The 16774-nt window shown below is 48.5% G+C and overlaps 2 protein-coding genes across 2 annotated transcripts in view; one reads left to right on the top strand and one right to left on the bottom strand.

Annotated features, from left to right (window-relative positions):
• USP37 (ubiquitin specific peptidase 37) overlaps window positions 1–8230 on the top strand; it is a 33712-nt gene extending 25482 nt beyond the window's left edge. The window contains exons 18-23 of the mRNA XM_010283806.1: window positions 881–1047; window positions 2778–2838; window positions 4982–5097; window positions 6356–6425; window positions 6806–6944; window positions 7764–8230. Coding sequence (XP_010282108.1) covers window positions 881–1047; window positions 2778–2838; window positions 4982–5097; window positions 6356–6425; window positions 6806–6944; window positions 7764–7851 — 641 coding nt within the window. The 3' untranslated portion in view covers window positions 7852–8230. The remainder of the gene's footprint in view (window positions 1–880; window positions 1048–2777; window positions 2839–4981; window positions 5098–6355; window positions 6426–6805; window positions 6945–7763) is intronic.
• Window positions 8231–11938: 3708 nt separating this feature from the next.
• VIL1 (villin 1) overlaps window positions 11939–16774 on the bottom strand; it is a gene marked incomplete at its 5' end in the record, with an annotated part of 5568 nt that continues 732 nt past the window's right edge. Inside the window, 16 exons of the mRNA XM_010283805.1 lie at window positions 11939–12052; window positions 12133–12270; window positions 12414–12482; window positions 12638–12826; window positions 13092–13236; window positions 13359–13504; window positions 13620–13799; window positions 13879–14037; window positions 14209–14346; window positions 14481–14581; window positions 14690–14843; window positions 14940–15038; window positions 15189–15267; window positions 15774–15976; window positions 16073–16183; window positions 16488–16596. Coding sequence (XP_010282107.1) covers window positions 11939–12052; window positions 12133–12270; window positions 12414–12482; window positions 12638–12826; window positions 13092–13236; window positions 13359–13504; window positions 13620–13799; window positions 13879–14037; window positions 14209–14346; window positions 14481–14581; window positions 14690–14843; window positions 14940–15038; window positions 15189–15267; window positions 15774–15976; window positions 16073–16183; window positions 16488–16596 — 2134 coding nt within the window. The remainder of the gene's footprint in view (window positions 12053–12132; window positions 12271–12413; window positions 12483–12637; window positions 12827–13091; window positions 13237–13358; window positions 13505–13619; window positions 13800–13878; window positions 14038–14208; window positions 14347–14480; window positions 14582–14689; window positions 14844–14939; window positions 15039–15188; window positions 15268–15773; window positions 15977–16072; window positions 16184–16487; window positions 16597–16774) is intronic.

Genomic DNA, 16774 nt, shown 5'->3' with positions numbered 1-16774 from the left:
TGTTTTTTCATCTTAAGAGGATTAGACTGATGGATTATAGTTCTGGTTCTGGTGGTCCTGTGTTTAAGAGGTCACAGATACTGACACTGCCTTGTATAATCCTTGCCAATAACAAGCAAGCAGATGTTGAAGTCTGCGTAAGGCAAAACTATAAAAGTTTCACATGTTGCTGCATGATAGCTGTTGGAGCAGGTCCTGACTCTTTCTCAGCTGGAAGCAAAAGGGAGAATCAAAGTGTCCTGCAACTGCAGGAGGTGTATGCAGTAGTTGAATGAATGTTCATTCCGGAAGTTTTGTAAAATACTTCTGCCATAGTGTTCACTTTAAAGGTGAACTGAAAAGTTGTCACCTTCTTGCACTTTTAAAGCTACCAATAGTGTTCTCAAGATCGAGGCTCTTACCTGAAGCAGAGTTGACAGATTTAAATGATGCTTGAGATTTGTGCTTCCCTCCATCTTACATATGATTTGGCTTAAATTGAGGCTTCATCTGTAGTACTCCGAGGTATAATATGCAATGCAAATTTTTATAATCCATGGTTCCTTCTAATTCAAACGTCAGCTTCATGGCTGCAGAAACCTAGTGGTGTGTGACATCTTACTTTAGTTAAAGTTGCTGTTTCTGAGTGAACATAAAAGGCTAAGGAGAGAACACGCTCAGGGATTAATCAAATGGTTCATCTTACACCTGTTAAAATAAGTATAAGACTGCGCTTTGGAGCATTTTCCATTTGCCTCTTGTGTGGGGTTTTTAATGGTTGGTGAGCTCTGCCTGTCAATAGATGTCACTGTGCTGCAAGGATTGTGGTGATTTAAAGAGGGTTTAGCTGGTAACAAACAGAAGACCCAGGAAAGCATAACGGTACTTTCTGATTCCTCAGGTCCTGCCAATTTCACCGAAATAACTAAAGATTTTGATGAGAATAAGGAAAACAAAACTCCGGAAGGCTCCCAGGGGGAGGTTGACTGGTTGCAACAGTATGATATGGAGAGAGAGAGGGAAGAACAAGAACTTCAGCAGGCACTGGCCCAAAGCCTTCAAGAGCAAGTAAGAAATAAAGTTTGCTTCCTTGAGTTATCTTCCCGAACACTGGAAACCAGAAACCCAACAGCTAAAGGAAAAGCTTGTGCGCAGGCAGTAACTGCCAAGGGATGATGCTGCTTTTTTGGGAGAACCAGGTGAAAAAAGGTTTGGGTTTCTTCTAGCTCCAGTATGAGCAGAGCGATGGCACTGGATACATCTGGGCACATTTTGTATGTGGTTTGAAAACCATATATCACATCACAGACCTGCAGATTTCTCGAAGTTTTCCATGCACGTTTATACACTGGCTTGTAACAGTATATAAAAACGTTGACAAACTGAACTAAACACTTACTGTCTGTCAATGAGAACCAAGCCCACCTTTAGCTTCCCTGGCAGCTGTGTCTTGCAGCGTGTTGTGTCAAGACTCAGAAGTGAAAGAGGCAGGTTTCAAAGCAAAGGCTAAGAACGGTCATGCCAGGTCAGGTTAAAGATCAGTTGATACTTCCCTGTTAGTAAATTGGAAAAAGGGTCCCAAATAATTCAGTCTAAAACAAGACCTTTAAATTAGCGTTGGAAAGAATTGTGTTCTCGGGTTCTGTGCTAACCGTCTGTATTCCACTTGAATTTCAAGAGCTATAACTGATTTCCACAAGTTTAACCAAGCCACTGAAAGTGAAGCAAGTGTGTAGCCAGGTCTTTCTTTAAATAGGTGCCCTTGTCTGCTCTCTATTAATACTAAAGCTGTCATGGTTTTCCTTATGGGGTCTGATGTTTCCATGGCTTTGGGATTTTTCTCTCCCATTACTCATTATGAGGTGCTGGCTGGTATGTTCCATGCCAGATGTAGCTTTGATTCAGCGACGCTGAGTAGTTTAACAAAGATTCACAAATGCTTTAGAAATAGTGAGATAAAAGGCCTCATGCTAATAATGTAAAACTGCCCTTTGAGTGTTGTTCTACAGTTCTGAAGTAAAAATCTGCTATTCTAATGATTCAGGCATGGAAATGCAGTAGCTGTGGTTATCTTGATTTGAAATACGTAGTTAGAGTTCTGCGTTCAGGTGCACTGAAAGCATTCAAACCTTGAATTAAGAAGCCAGCTCATTAAATATTATTGACTGGCTTGCTGTAGCTCTGAGCTTTCAGGAGTGGTGGGAGGAAAAGGGGCATGATATTATCCAAAGATTAGAAGGGTTTGTTGACTTGAGGTTTCTTTGCTACTTGTTCATGGTAATATTTTTAATACCTGGTTGTTTAGTGGTGTCTTTCTTTGCACCCTGCCTTTGTGAATTACACCTGTTACATAGAACCACTGGCTCTACTTTCAAATGCCTTAAAAATAATCAAATCTGTCAGGATTTAATGACTCTGTCCTCAGCTGGCTTTAGGCAGAAGTAGTCTGAATTTTGCCAAAGTGTGAGGAGCTTTGTGTGTAAGTGACAGCTTTCCTTAGTGAAGGGTTGCAAATTCATTCAGATGCTTTTCAAATTAACGATCCAGAGAAAGCGTTTGGTGACTAGAGACTTGCTCTGCTTTGGGGGAGCCGTAATGAAGGTTTGTCCCAGGTTCTGTTGCACAGGAACATTGGACTCTTGCTGGTTGCAAACATTCCTTCACACAGAACCTTTAATTTACAATGTCAGGTTTGTTGTAGAAACCAGAGCAGCACAGTTTCAATGGAAAAAGAGCACCACAAGAATTTTAAACAGTGAAGTGTCTCAATAAGCTAAGTTTTGTTCTCTTCCCATCAGGAGGCACGAGAACAAAAAGAGGATGATGACCTTAAACGAGCCACGGAATTAAGTCTACAAGGTGAAACTTATTTAACTTCTTCCAGGATGTTGCTTTTGAGGGAAAATAGATCTGTATGTATGAGTGCAGTTCCTGAGTGTGTGTAAGACAGCTGGGATTTCATGCTCTTCTGGTGTATGCTTTGTTGTGTTTGGCTTTGCTCAGGTCAGCTTTTCTTGCTCTTGGTTGTGAAAGCAAATGCCAGGAAAAACTTAATGTGAAAAACAACTTCCTTCATTCTCTTGAGTTTTTAATTAGATATGGAGATACGTCTATGGAGAGAGATATGTAATATATATTAAATTATACTATACATTTAATATATAATATTGATACAGCGAGACCAAAATGGACCTTGAAATTTCGCATTCCCAGCAAAAGCCAGCATGCTAATGGCTTTAGTCAGAACATCAGGATTAATTCTTACTTGCATGAATATTTTAGTGCTAATTAATGAATACACCAGTCTTGCCCAGGAAAATGAGTAAGTGCTCTATCTGATGCAGGGTGGGAGGGAGACAGACCTCACTGCAAGGTATAGCTGTTGGGGGTGAAAAGAGAAACCCAAAATACACTATCTGTCTTTTCCAAATCCAGACAGTGTGGTGAGCCTCAGGCACTGTTTAAAATTTGTGTGAGGCTGGCATGCGAGTGATTTCATACAATCTGGCAGAGCAAAGCATAACCAAGACAAAATTCCTGCTCCAAAGAAGAGGAGGGAGGGGTAATGAAGTGTTGTGTTAAGATACTTGTAGTGCTCAGACACCTTTAAAGGCCCTCAGGTATGACTGGATGAATCTGTGTCTGCTGCTGAACAGAATTAAGTTGAATGCTGCTTAAATGTCCCTCAGCGTGAGCGCCCAGTCCCTCTCAGGTCTTCCTTGGTTTGTGGCCGGGAAGAGTTCAGCACTAGAAATCCTTCCTCCTCCTGATTTGCAGCTGCTTGACTTAAACGTGAGCATTGCCTTTACTGTGTCATTTGTAAGGCATCAACCAGCAGTTGCTCAAGGAGATACTAATAATCTTGAGCATATATCTGGTAGTATTTGTCTTAGAAAGGTTCCCAGTGGTGCTGCAATCAAGGAACCACTAGTCATCCGAGGACTGTTGGTGAAGTGGCGTTTAGCAATACCCATGGCAAGTGCTTCATGCAGAGACCTACCTAAGTGGCTGTGTTTCTTGGCTGTAGTCTAGCTTACGACAGCCCAAGTAAGTGTGGAAACCAGCAGTAAAATATTCTCAGCTAAAGGGATTCATCTATAAAATTCCCAAGAAGATTATACTAATCCAGCATTTGATGGTTTAACAGGGCAAACAGTGTGAGAATCTCTTTGACAAAACATTCCATCATAACTGGCATGGTAGTGTCTTTAAGAAAAAAAAAATATATCCTGAGCAGTGTCCTGTTAATCTCAACTTCTCATCCACCCAGGACTTCATAGCTTTAATGTAGTTGGTGAAAGCATAGCTACTTTTCATGAGTACTGTACAAAATCTTAAATTAGTCGGGTAGCTGCAGAATCCCAGGAAGTTTGGAACAGCGTGTACAGGGAGCAGTGGTGCCTTCCGGCTCTTTACAGAAAGCTGCCTGCATTTTGCTCAGCCAAGCAAACTGGAAGTTCCTGCGGTGAGCAGCCTTCTTACCATTGAAAACAATGAAAAAGATGCCTGCTGCCAGCAGTAGCGTTTTGATGCCAGTTTTAATTGAAAAATGCACTTTGTTAATGCAACTTATAGTTAAAACTGTAACTCATAGCTTCTTGTTGCAGAAACTTAAGAGTTCACTGACCAGACTGGCTGTACTTCTTATGTTGGTGCTGGCTGCAGACCACCAGTGCTTTGGAGCAAATTGGGTGTTTAACTGCTCTTTTATCACCCAGCTGTCATTGCCATAGCGCCCTTTTGTAAAAGTACAAGAGAGAGGATGCTAAAATTAATTCTGTAGTCCAAGATATTTTACTTAATTATTGCTTTGACAAGCTGGGGAAGGGAGAGAGAGTTCTTATTTGGAAATTGCAGTATCTCCTGCTTTCTGTGGAAAAGAAGCTTGAAATGTTAGCATTTTATTTTGCTTGTTTATGTGGGTAGATATACGTCAACCTGTTGTGAATTCCTGTGCATTGCACAGCTACTCATCCAGTATTGTTGTTTCCATGCCATCTAGAGTTTAACAGCTCTCTCCTGGACAGCGTTGGTTCTGATGAAGACTCTGGGAATGAGGATGTTCTTGATATGGAGTATTCAGAAGCTGAAGCAGAAGAGCTGAAAAGAAATGCTGAGGTGTGATCCATAATTTCAAAAGCTAACTGAAAAATATTGGCCCTCTTTACCATCAGTTTAGTGTTAAAGGTAGTTTTACAGAGCAGATGTACTTGTTTAGTCTTAGAAAAGTCTTTTATGTTCAAAAGTTAAAAGATAAAAAATTTCCATACTTAAGATTCTGTCCTATTGTGTTATTTTAATTTTTAAAAATCAAAACAGCTGCAGAGACCTTCTGAGTTTCTCTAAGATGTGGATGACGATGAAAAGGAAACAGTAATTTTATACCAGAAATGTTCCAGTGCATGTAAAGTAATGGGCCTGAAATTTTTACTTAGAGAGAGAGGGGACTTGGCCGGTGTGGTAGTTCAGTTGCAATGCCATGGGCTGCAGATCCTGCACCACCAGAACTGAGAAGTTGTGGCAAGATCTTATTCCCATTAGGCGAAATGTGACTGTAACCTAGGTTGTGCTGCCAGCTGCTAGCACTCTGGTCTCCACAGAGCCGTGTGGTGAAAACTGCCTGCCTGCCTCAGTGGAAGGAACACTGTGTAGAGTGCAAAAGGTTAAATAATTGGAGTTTCCTTGAGCAGTTTTATTTTCTTACAATTCTTTACCAATTTCCTTACTATTAAACCAAGAGTTGCATTTTAAGAGCATTGTCAGTGAATCGTATCAATAACATTTCCTGGTCAGAGAGGATTAAAAAATAATTGTCAAAAGCTAATTATCACTGTTTAGTTTTATTGCCAGTGAATAGACAGAGCGTGTTTCCTGCATGCAAAGAGGGTGTTACCTGCTGATACTACAGGTGCAGGATGAGAGAATCTGGGCTTATGTATCCAGTATTAACTGCTAAATCTATATATCATTATCAAGGGTATTTGTTTGATATTTCAGAAGTAAGCACGGTGTTCCCTTCTTGCTTTTCTATGTTTACTTGGTGGATTAATTGTGACATCAGTGGAAGTCGCTCAGGAAATGGTTGTTTAGAAAACTTTGCAGTGTAGTGCTCATGTCAGCATCTGTTCTGAGAACAGAGTGGCTCCTTTGCATGTCCATTGGTTTGCTGAAAGATTAAATAAGATGGGGGGTTTCTTCCAATTCTGGAAGGACTCGTTGTTTGGTCTGAACTGGTCTGTTTCTGTAATCTTTGATTGGGTTGCAGCTTTGAATACAGTAGCCAAAGCCCGTATCTCAGATGTATAAATGATCTTGTCCGAAAGCTGCGTGAGACAGAAGTGAATGCCTAAAAGCTTTAATTGGACTTTATTTTCAGACAGGAGAGCTTCCTCACTCTTATCGCCTCATCAGCATTGTCAGCCATATTGGAAGCACATCATCTTCAGGTAAAAGACACCGTGTTTTACTCTCCATCTCTTATCGAGCTTAAAAATCTGTGCTACAGAATTACTGAGGCAGGATTATTTGCAGAGAAGAATTCAGGCAGCAAAGAAAGTCTTTCATTGTGACTTGCTGGTAGGGGAGCAGGTTGAGGTTGTCGTGGTGCCTAACTGCCACCTGTGGACTAAGTACTGCTTATGGGGTCCGTGGAATTGCTTGTGCTTGTTACCAGCTCATTGACCGGGAAGGATGGAGGGACCAGGATTTTAAGGGTCTTTCAGCATTTAAATCTGACACAGCTTGCTGGATCAGGTTATCTAGCTAATCAGTTTACTGGTTGAACTGCAGTATGAAAAGAAAGGTGTTTTTAACCTTTGTTTTTAAGGTCATTATATCAGTGATGTCTATGATATCAAGAAGCAGTCCTGGTTCACCTACAATGACCTGGAAGTGTCTAGAACTCTAGAGGCCACTGTTCAGTGTGACAGAGACCGAAGCGGCTACATCTTCTTCTACATGCACAAGTAGGTGTCTTGGGGAATTTTGGTGCTAGTAATTACCTGCTGTTTGTGAGGAAGTGGGCTTCTCTTCTCCCTCTAGTCCTCTTTGCTGGAATGAAAATTATCTCCATGTATTTGTCAGAAGAAATCGTAGTCAGAATTATACGGAAGAATAACAAAAGTGAAGTGCTTGGAGTTTGAAGGCATGGAATTGTATATCACTAGTACATTGGGTTTTAACAAGATGCATTAAATCATCTTTTAAGAAGGGGATTCACTGTCTCAGCTGTGCATTCATTGCACCAGGAATCATAATGGAGCTTGGGCTTTTCCCTTAAGTGCTGTGATATTTGTGAATGCCCTTACCCCTGCTCCTAGTGGTTGTGTTGCTGCAGCCGTGGTCATCTTAGGACCTGGGCAAAATGAGGTTTGTAGGTAGAAGTGATACCTTTACAGGCACACAGGACTGAAGAAGGGGTTTTGTGCCTCAACTTGACCCCTTCTTTTCTCTTTACTGGTTGCTCTAATAAAGGATATTACTTCATCTACAGACTGTGTCCTGTGTTGCTTCTGACGCTTTTACCAGCCAGGAGTTACTTTCACCATTGTTACTGTTCTCTGAGGCTTACCACTGACCTTATTCATTGTAATAAATAGAAAAAAAAGTGCTGTGGGATTCAAGGAGCCTTGCTTAGAGATGCCAGATAAGACACCTTTCTCTGCCAGGATCCGTGACGCTTGAGTTTGTGGATTAAATCCAGTTGCTGATTCCCTCAGGGCTGTCTTACATAGCAGTTTTTTGTTGTACATAAGTTTCACTATTGGTCTTTCCTTCTGTTCTAGGGATATCTTCGATGAGTTACTAGAAACAGAAAAAAATGCACAGCCACTTAGCATGGAAGTAGGAAGATCGGTTCGTCAGCCTCTGTGAAGAGTAAAATACCTTGTTCCTCCTGAGGAGCAAGGAAGATTCTGAACTTGTGCCAGACACGCAGGAGTAACAAACAGCTCAGGGCCAAAACAAGAGACAAAAGGTAGAAATATGGGAAGCTCGGTTTGTTGAACCATCTGTGCAAGTCCTGGGCCTGAACCATGTGTTTAAACCTTGACATCCCAGAGCGATCGTCCTGTGGTGAAGTTTTTATTGTTCCTCAAATAATTTTGTCAGCATGGAGCCTTAAAGAGTTGCATCAAGCCACAAGAATACAGCTGCTCATAAACTGATTTAAAAAAAATAGTGCAAAAAGAAACGACTTTAAAAGCCCATTCACCTGTGAGACGTGAGTGGCGAAGATTTACATATCACTTGGCTTTTTTTTTGTTTCCTCCAAGAGCAATTTAAGCAATAGATTCTGTAACCTGGCGTGTGTTGTGTTAGTAATATTCACTGGAAACCCAGATCACAGAGTACACTCTTGCCAGTCATCTCACTAGCAGGTGTTTTGGAATCACTCAAACTGATGCGTTTTGAAGTTCATGGGCTTGTAAGCGCTCCGCTATTTATGTGCGGTTCCAGGAAACAAACTGTCGGTGCCGTGGAATGTATTGCATACCTGGTGGCAGCTCTGTCTTTTTTTTTTTTTTAAACCATTCACTGTCGGCCTCCTTTAGATGTGAGATTATATTTGTGATTTCTTTTGTTTTACAAGTTCTATTATTTGATGGCATTTTCTTCATGAGGTTGTTTCATAAGTACCATTTGGAGAGGAGAGGTCTCTCCTTGGGTGTGCAGTACTTCGCACTGAAGTTGTCTTGCTTAGTGCTGCTTCCATGGGGCAGGTGAACAGCTGGAGCAGACTGAGAGTGGTAGCAAGAGGGGAGCAACAGCCACTTTGCCTCTTCTGGGAGGGGAAGAGCATCCTAGTGTTACCCTTTCTGGGTCATCGTGAATGCGGAACAGTGGGAAAAGGCAGGGTCTGCAGGGTAGCGCTTGGCACTTGAATTGCTCTTTGATTGAACCATGGTCTTGCCTCGGTTGTCTCGTACCCCAGGGTAAGAGGTTTTTTACTGCAGCTATGCCTCTGTTCTCCTTTCAGAGGAGTGCACAGCGCTCAAACTGTGAAACTAAACCAGGTGGAAAGCTTTCAGAAGGCCCATGTTCAGCATTAACAGAATACGGTTAGGAAGAAATGTTGTGTTTTATTGGATTTAGAGACATGATGCTCCTTTTATAGCTTGTTTCAGCAGCATGGGAAAAGCCTAGTGACTTCATTTTTTCAGCACCTAGGCACTTATTTAGCCAGGGGCAGATGTTTCCTTTTGCTGGCATTTACTCATTTCAGAGAAAATGTTGCTCTCAAGCAGAGTAGTTGCTCTTGTTTCGGCCTCTAGTTCTGACTTTTGCAGCTTGAGTTTTAGAGGTGAATGACTTCTTTTAAAAAAAAAAAAAAGGAAAAAAAAAACAATAAAAAACCCACAACTTTTTTTGCTGTCGAGACAGATAGTTTCTGGATTTTTTTTTAAACTATTGTTAGGAGTTTCTCAGGAATAAATCAGCTGAAGCAAAGCAGACAAATCCATCGATTTAGGAGACAGCAGGCACCTCTTTCATGGGCGCTTCCACACTAGAGTTTATCCTAGCAGGCTGGCGGGGGGATGCTACCTCAGTGGCCTCTTCTCACCTCCATGCGCAGCAGCGAGTGACGGCCGTCGGTGGTCCTCCCCAAGCCAAGGACTTCGGGGACCCCAGTGTGGTGAAAAGACTGACTGACGTTCCAGTCCACGTGTCGGATGACCCTGCTGGGACCTGGTCAGGGTAACATCTTTCTGGTTTCCGAGCTAGGAGCCAACGTTTGGTTGTAAACATGACAGAGGATTTATCTTGTAAGATGCAGCCCAAGTGGGTGTATATGTTAATTTATTACAAAGCATTATACTTTTCTATTGTTGATACTAATTTTGGTAGAATTCTGGGCGACGGGAAGAGGCGGTGATGTGGGAGTTGTCCTTTGAACTGATCGCCCCTGCGAATGTGAGGAAGGGACTGCTCCGTCCAGAGGGCAAATCTCTTTTCCCCAAGCGCATCCGATGCTAGTGCTGTAAATAACCAGTATTCCTGTAGTGTCAGAAGTCAGCTCTGCTTTTTTGGGTGGCAAGGTTGTTTTTGCAAGGTGCTGCACTCCAGTTAATTTATAATAAAAGCAAATATTGCCTGACTTTTCAGTGCAGTAACTTTTGTTTAAAACCAGTTTTTGTTTAGATCAAAGTGCGAAAGCTGATGCTTGAAACAGTGTTCCTTGTTTTATGAAAAGTCCTTGCTTATTATTCTAGCCATTATGAATTTCCAGACATCTGTTAATTAATTTAAGCTGTTTTGTTCAGCATATGGCGGCTCAGTTGCACCTTCGCCCTGGCAGGAGTGTCTGTGGAATCCCTTCCTTGCAGAAGCCAGCTTCCTCCCTGCCTGGGAGCAGCAGGGAGGGAGGTGGGTGTGTAATCTTCCTGGGGTATAGGTAGGTGGAGAGGTTCAGCTGCGGTCCCTGAATGTGTGCAGCCTCTTCCTCAGATGTAGAGAGTCGTGGTTAAACATTTACCCACTCCTGAATCAGCCTAGTTTAGTCCAAGTGTGATTCAGCATATAAACAGAAGGAACTCCCACCTTGCTGTTCCTCTCGCCCCTTTGTCATTTGACTGCGGTAATTGGGTCTTGATTTACTCCCCTGCTCCGAGGGGTGCAAAACCATTCGTGTCAGTGAACTGGAGCTTGTGTGCGTGGGTCCCTTGGGAGCCAGGGGCTGCACAGAGCCTCTGCAAAGCAAGGACTGGTTTCCAGACCGGAGCGGCGGCCTGCGAGGAGCTGAGCCAGGAGGAGGAGCGTGGCTCTGATGCCTGCGTCCATGGCATCACCTTCCACCTCCTGTGCAGCGTGGATAACCATCGCCTGCGCATCTTCCTTCCTGTCCCGAGGAAGGGCTGATGGCCAGCCTAGCGCTTCCTGCTCTAGTTCACCCTGCTGTGGCCCGGGGGGATGGCTGCGCTTTGGGGGGAGGTTGGGAATAACTCATCTGCTTTGTTTTCTTTCTAATGGAGCTAATTATCCATGTAACTGCCCGCCAAAGAGAGAAAAAGGGGTGCAGGACCCGTGGCAGCTGCTGTCTGTGTAGCTCTGCTGCCTGACTCCAGCCTTGCCTGCCATGGGGTGGCCACTGCCAGTTTCTGCCTGCACCCCAACTTTCTGGTTCTTTACACTGTTGATGTGGAGCAGCACTTTTCTCTGTGTTTTAGCAGACCTGTTCCTCTCTATTCTTTACAGTTTTTGCTCTTGGGTTCCCCCTGCCCCTTTTTAAATGATGTGTAGATAGATTTTTGTGAAATTAAAACCTCTTTATTAACCCTCTCTTAGTTCAGGACCTTATTTCCATGCTGCCTGAGCTGCTGCCTCTTGAACACTGCAGGCGATGGGGACCGCACCTCTGCCCCGCATTCGCCGTTGGGACTTTGCCCGGGAACATCATGTGCGTGTTGTGTGTGTCTGTGTGTGTGTGTGTGTTCAATGCCTGCTGGCACATGCAAATTCCACCTTCCCCCCCTGCCAGAGACTTTGGGGACCCCCCAGCCCCTCTCCTGGCCCCCAACAGATCCCAAGCAGGAGGGGAATGCCCTCCTCCCCTCCCTGAGCAAGGACAAGTGCTCCCTGGTGTCCGTCCCCTCAGCCTCTGCCTTGTTCCTTTTACCTTTGGTACCACGTATATTTACTGAGGTTTGCATGATAACGGAGGGAGCGGCTCCAGCTGTACGCTGGACCTTGAGCCCTGAGCTGCAGCTGCCAGGGTGGGATGGGGGAACCCGGGCTTGTGCATCACCCCTGGGCGCAGTGGGGGTGAAGGACCTAGAGGAGAAGGAGCTGAGGGTCCTTTCCCTGTGCCTGGTCAGGACCTGTGTCACCCTGTGCACCCTCTTTTTGTCAAGTAAGCCCCACAACAGGGCTGGGGTCAGGGGGAAGACATAGCCCTGCTCTCCACATCTATTTTATTTACTAAAAAGCAAGCTGGGATTGTCCCTGTGCCCAGGCTCCTGCCCTAGAAGAGTCCTTTGTCTTTCTTGAGCTTCTGTTGTTTCCACAAGGGGAGGTTGCTGAAGGTGGAGCGACTCATGCCAAATACAGCCTCGAAGTCCTGGTCAGAGAGGTGGTACTGGGGGAGGAGAGAGGAGGCTGAGATAAGCTGAGGGGCTTCCCCCAATCCCCCCCAGCAGCCCTCCGGCCTCATCTCACCTCCTTCCTGCTGGGATCCACACCCCGCGGCAGGTCCTCGGCCGAGGTATTCACCAGCACGTCCAGGGGGAAGATCTGGAGTTTGTCAGGAAGGATGGGGGTGGTGGTGGTGAAGACATCTTGACTGGATATGACCACCTGGATGGGGGTACAGCGTCACATCGGGCTGCCCCAGGCGTCCCCTCACCGGAGGACGCATCCTTGCAGCACCTTGTGCCACCACCAAGGGGATGGGGGGGCTTTCTGTGCCCCCAGCCGCCCCCTCTCCCTGTGCCACTTACTGAGGTGAGCTGCCCGAGGTTGCTCTCATCCCCCAGCTCGGCCCTCAGCACCTCGTAGGATTTCTTGTCCTGGGAAGGGGACAAAAGCGCTCAGCCCCTCGGCACGGGCAGGGATCAGGCAAACTGCTGCCCACACCCTGGAGATAGTGGCTGGGGCCAGAGCTACATCTGGTCCCACCTGCAAAGGGTCCCCTGGTCTTTCCAGCCCCCCTGCCATGACTCACGGCCCAGTTGAGAGGGTCCCAGGCCAGGAACCAGCCTGTGAAGGTGGGGGGCTCGTGGCCTTGCTTCACCACGATGATGGGGGTATCGAGGTCGCGCCCGCTGGGGTGGCTCCGCAGGTACTCCTGCGCCATCACCGCTGCTGCCTCCTTCTCTGACTCATTGGCACCTTTCCCAATCCAGAAGAAAACCTGCAACGAGGTCACCATGTCCACAACTGGGGTCCTCTAGGGTTGGGGGCACACAGGATCTGTCCACAGGGAAGGGCACCGGGAGTCCATCCTCAACCATCCCTGGAGCAAGTGGGCTGAAAAAATACAGCGTGGGGCCAGGGACATGGGGGTTTCCAGCCTCTCATCCCACTACCTCGGGCTGCTGCAAGTCCTCCACCCCACCCCAGGGACATCAGCTTGTGGGACCAAAGGTGTCCCCCAGCCCCATACCCCCACAGCTCACCTGGTCCCAGGTGTCGAGCAGGTAAACATCATCCTCCTCCAGGTCATCCTGGGTGAAGTCTACGATCTCCGTGGCCAAGAAAGTGCCTGTCTTGTTGGAGCACTCAAAGAGTCGGGGAGACACGGAGGGGTTCTCCTCCTGCAGCCTGGCAGGAGGCAATGTGGTAATGGTGGTGGGAACAGGCCTCACCCCGCTTGGAGACTGGTAGTCCATCTTACCACCAAGGATAGGTATGGACAAGGGACCCCCAAGCACAAGGACTGGTACCTCTTGCTGTTGGCATACTGGGACTTGCCCCCTAGAGCCAGCCAGAACTCAGCTGGCTCCTGTCCCTCCGCGATCACTAGCTTCTCCGCCTTGGAGATGATGTCGGCCACTGTCTTGCCCATCTCACGCTCATCCCCGCTGCAGCCCTGCCGAGCAAGCACAGCTGCTCCATCAACAGTCCCAGCGAGGAGGAGGAAGAGGAGATGGGGACATTTCTCTTAGGGGTGACAGCACCTACCCCAGTTGCCCGGCAGTACCCACCTTCCCATACCAGAGGTAGCAGCAGCTGGGGGTCTTCAGCAAAAAGACATCGTTGGAGTTGAGAGAGGAGGCACAGACGGGCACCTCAAAGGCCTTGGTGTTGTACTCATTGGTGCCACGCACGTGGAAGAGGCGGGTGGAGGGTGTGGGCTCCTTGCTGCCCTCCCGTGAGGTGCCACCCTTGGGGGATGGGGACAGGAGGTCACCACCAGTGCCGCAGGCTCACCCACCTGCCCACTCCCCACAGCCCCGTGCTCACCGCGTATACCACCATCTTGCCCTTGAAGATGGCCATCAAGTGGGCTGGCTCCTTGCCCATGGTGACGCGGACTTGTATGGGCTCGTTGTTGTACTTCTGGTCCAGGATGACGGTTTGGTAGGCAGAGGCGGCCAGCTCGTCTGTGCTGGCTTGGCGGCCCTGGGCAGACCAGAGGGGGGCTCAGCACCCACCACAGCCCCCTTTTTTCCCCTCTTGGGAAGGGAGAACTCTCATGCCATTCCCACGGGGTCATGCGTAGGGGCAGAGCACCCCCGGTCCAGGGAGGTGGCCCTGTTCCCCAACTGCAGGCCGGTGACCTGGGGGTCTCACCTGCCAGAGGTAGATGATGCGGTTCACCTTGGGCCCCACGAAATATGTGTAGAGCACCAGGTAGCAGTCCCCGCCGTAGAAATGGCCCAGCCACCTTTTGTCCACGGGCACCAGCTCCTGGTTCTCCACGCGCCAGACCTGGTGGGATGGGGACGTGCTGCTGCCAGGGCTGGCGCACCCCCCTGCCCTGCAGCCCTGTGCCCCACAGCATCCCCTAGTACAGCCCAGGGTGTGTGCCGAGAGGGTCCCACATTCTGCCCTGGCCACCCTACCTCCACCTCCCCGGATCCATCATCCACCATCTTCTGCTGGGCAGCCATCTGGGGCTTGGCATGCAGTGTGGCGGCGTCAAACTTCACCTGCTCCACCTTGGCTGCAGGGAAGGGCAGAGGGCTGAGCCACATCCCACTGGCTGTGCGGGTCCCTACAACCCCCCCATCCCAATTCAAGGAGTCCTGTAGCGTTGGAAGGGGACACTCACCCACTTTGCCCACAGTGTGGGTCTTGCCCAACCCAGTGGTCTGGTTGGGGACGGTCCATTTTTGGAAGAGCTGCCTGAAGATGGTCGATTCAGACCCATCATTCTCTGTCTCCACACTGGTGCTGTCAGGGTAGTTCTTGGCTTTGATGAAGCCCTGGGGGGATTCGGACCCAGAACATGGGCATGGAGTGTCTGGCACCCTGGGGAGCAGCGCAGCTATCCTATAACCAACCCCCAACCCAGCACCCACCAGCGCCCTGCTCATCGCCTGCTGCTTCTCCTCCTTGTTGGCATTCTTGCCCTTCCACACGAAGATCTTGAGACCTCCTTGATCGAGGATGTAGCAGTCCTTGGAAGGTGGAAAACAGCAGAAATTAGGATGCTGGGCAGCTTTAACCCTTTGAAAGCAGCTTTGGTGGCTTGGTGGCTTTGCCTCACCAAGGACTTTTGAAGCTGCCAAGGAAACTGGGCACCCCAAAGCATCCCATGGGTGACACACCTCATGCATGAGCATGTCTTGAGTCAGGGGTCGAATCGCCACCTCCTGTATGACCAGGTTGCCGCTGGCGTTGGAGACGCTGGCAGGGGAAGAGAGAGGAGAAAGAGTTAGAAATGGGGCTAGAAAACCCCATCCCCATCCCCACCTTGAGGTGGCAGGGTTGCATGGAGGTGTCCCCTCCCCATCACCTTTCCCACCCTGATCATAGCAGAGGTAGTACCCAGGGACTCTCTTGCCCTGCCATGGTGGCAACCTGGGTTGCATCTTGCCCTGCCATGCAGCTCGCTCATAGCCATGAGGAAGAGTGACAAAGGGGTGTCAGATGCGATGGGGACATTGCCACCATATCCTAAGGTCACGCTTTCATGAGCATCTCTCCATCAGGTACCAACTCTGTAGGCATCAGGGACTCCCCTTGCTCCAATGGCATCCAAAGAACCTGTCTCCCCACCCCTGAGGTGGCCTTGACCCCTCTTGGTGGTTGTCCATGTGGATTGGAGTTGTGGGACATAGTAGAGATGGGTGCTGGGTCCCTCTGGCACCCTGTGAGATGCCCCCACAGGCAACCCACCAAGAGCAACTCACTGGTAGAGCTTGAGGGAGGACTTGAGCTTCTGGTCCACTTTGTCATCAGGGGTGGCTGCCTTGATGTCCCTCTTCTCGCCCAGCACATGCGTGAGGACTTCCATGAGCCCCGGAGAGGCACCCTCATCTTCACCATCCACTATGCCCACCTTGGCACGGCCCCCGCGCTCCCGGTCCCGGATGTCCTTGGCCAGGGTCATTGCCTGCACCCGGGGGAGAAGGAGTCAGTCCAGATTGAGGAGGGGGTGGCCAGTCAGCCCTTTCTGCATGGGGGAAACCCTGGGACACCCTGGCCGTACCTTCAGCCTCTCGTTTCGGTTGCTCTCAGGGCCATTCCACTGGATGATGAGCTGGCCCAAGTCCAGCAGGAACACGTCCCCCCGGTTGAAGCTGTTCCAGCTCATCTCCACCTGTAGCGGGACGGGATTGGAGGGGGCAGGTCAAGCAGCAGGACACCTGGGTCCCCATGGCTCCGCAGCCCCCGCCTGCACTGCCTCAGTGCTGATGCCTCCAGCCTGTGTTCCTCCTCCCTACCCCAAGAGGGTCTTTTGGGGGTGAAGTTACTCCTGAGGCAAGGTGGTGTGGCCCCACACACACTCTACAACCTGCTTGAGGGCAGCTGTGTCTGGATGGGGGTCTGGCCTGATCCTGACCCCAAATGGTGTCTCTGTGTAGAGGTTGGTGGCTGGCGGCACCCTACATCTCATAACTCACCTCTCCTGCCACCACGTTCTTCTTTCCCTTCACGTGCAGCAGGCGCTGGACGTTGTAGGTGTTTGTCTCCACGTGCTTCATGCCAGTGGCCACCCCACCCTTGTTATAGCTCTCCACGTGCTGCATGCCAGTGGCCACCCCACCCTTCTTATAGCTGGGGGGAGATGGACACCGTGTCAGCCCTGGGCCCCTCCTTCTGGCTCCAACAGGGTCCTCCTCCCACTTCTGTGCACAAGGAGGTGTGCAGGGACCCACATGGGTGACGGATGGAGCAAGACCAGCTCCAG

This window comes from Phaethon lepturus, unplaced genomic scaffold, assembly GCF_000687285.1.
Source record: "Phaethon lepturus isolate BGI_N335 unplaced genomic scaffold, ASM68728v1 scaffold34343, whole genome shotgun sequence".
Classification (NCBI taxonomy): domain Eukaryota; kingdom Metazoa; phylum Chordata; class Aves; order Phaethontiformes; family Phaethontidae; genus Phaethon; species Phaethon lepturus.
This window is presented reverse-complemented; position numbering and strand designations above follow the sequence as displayed.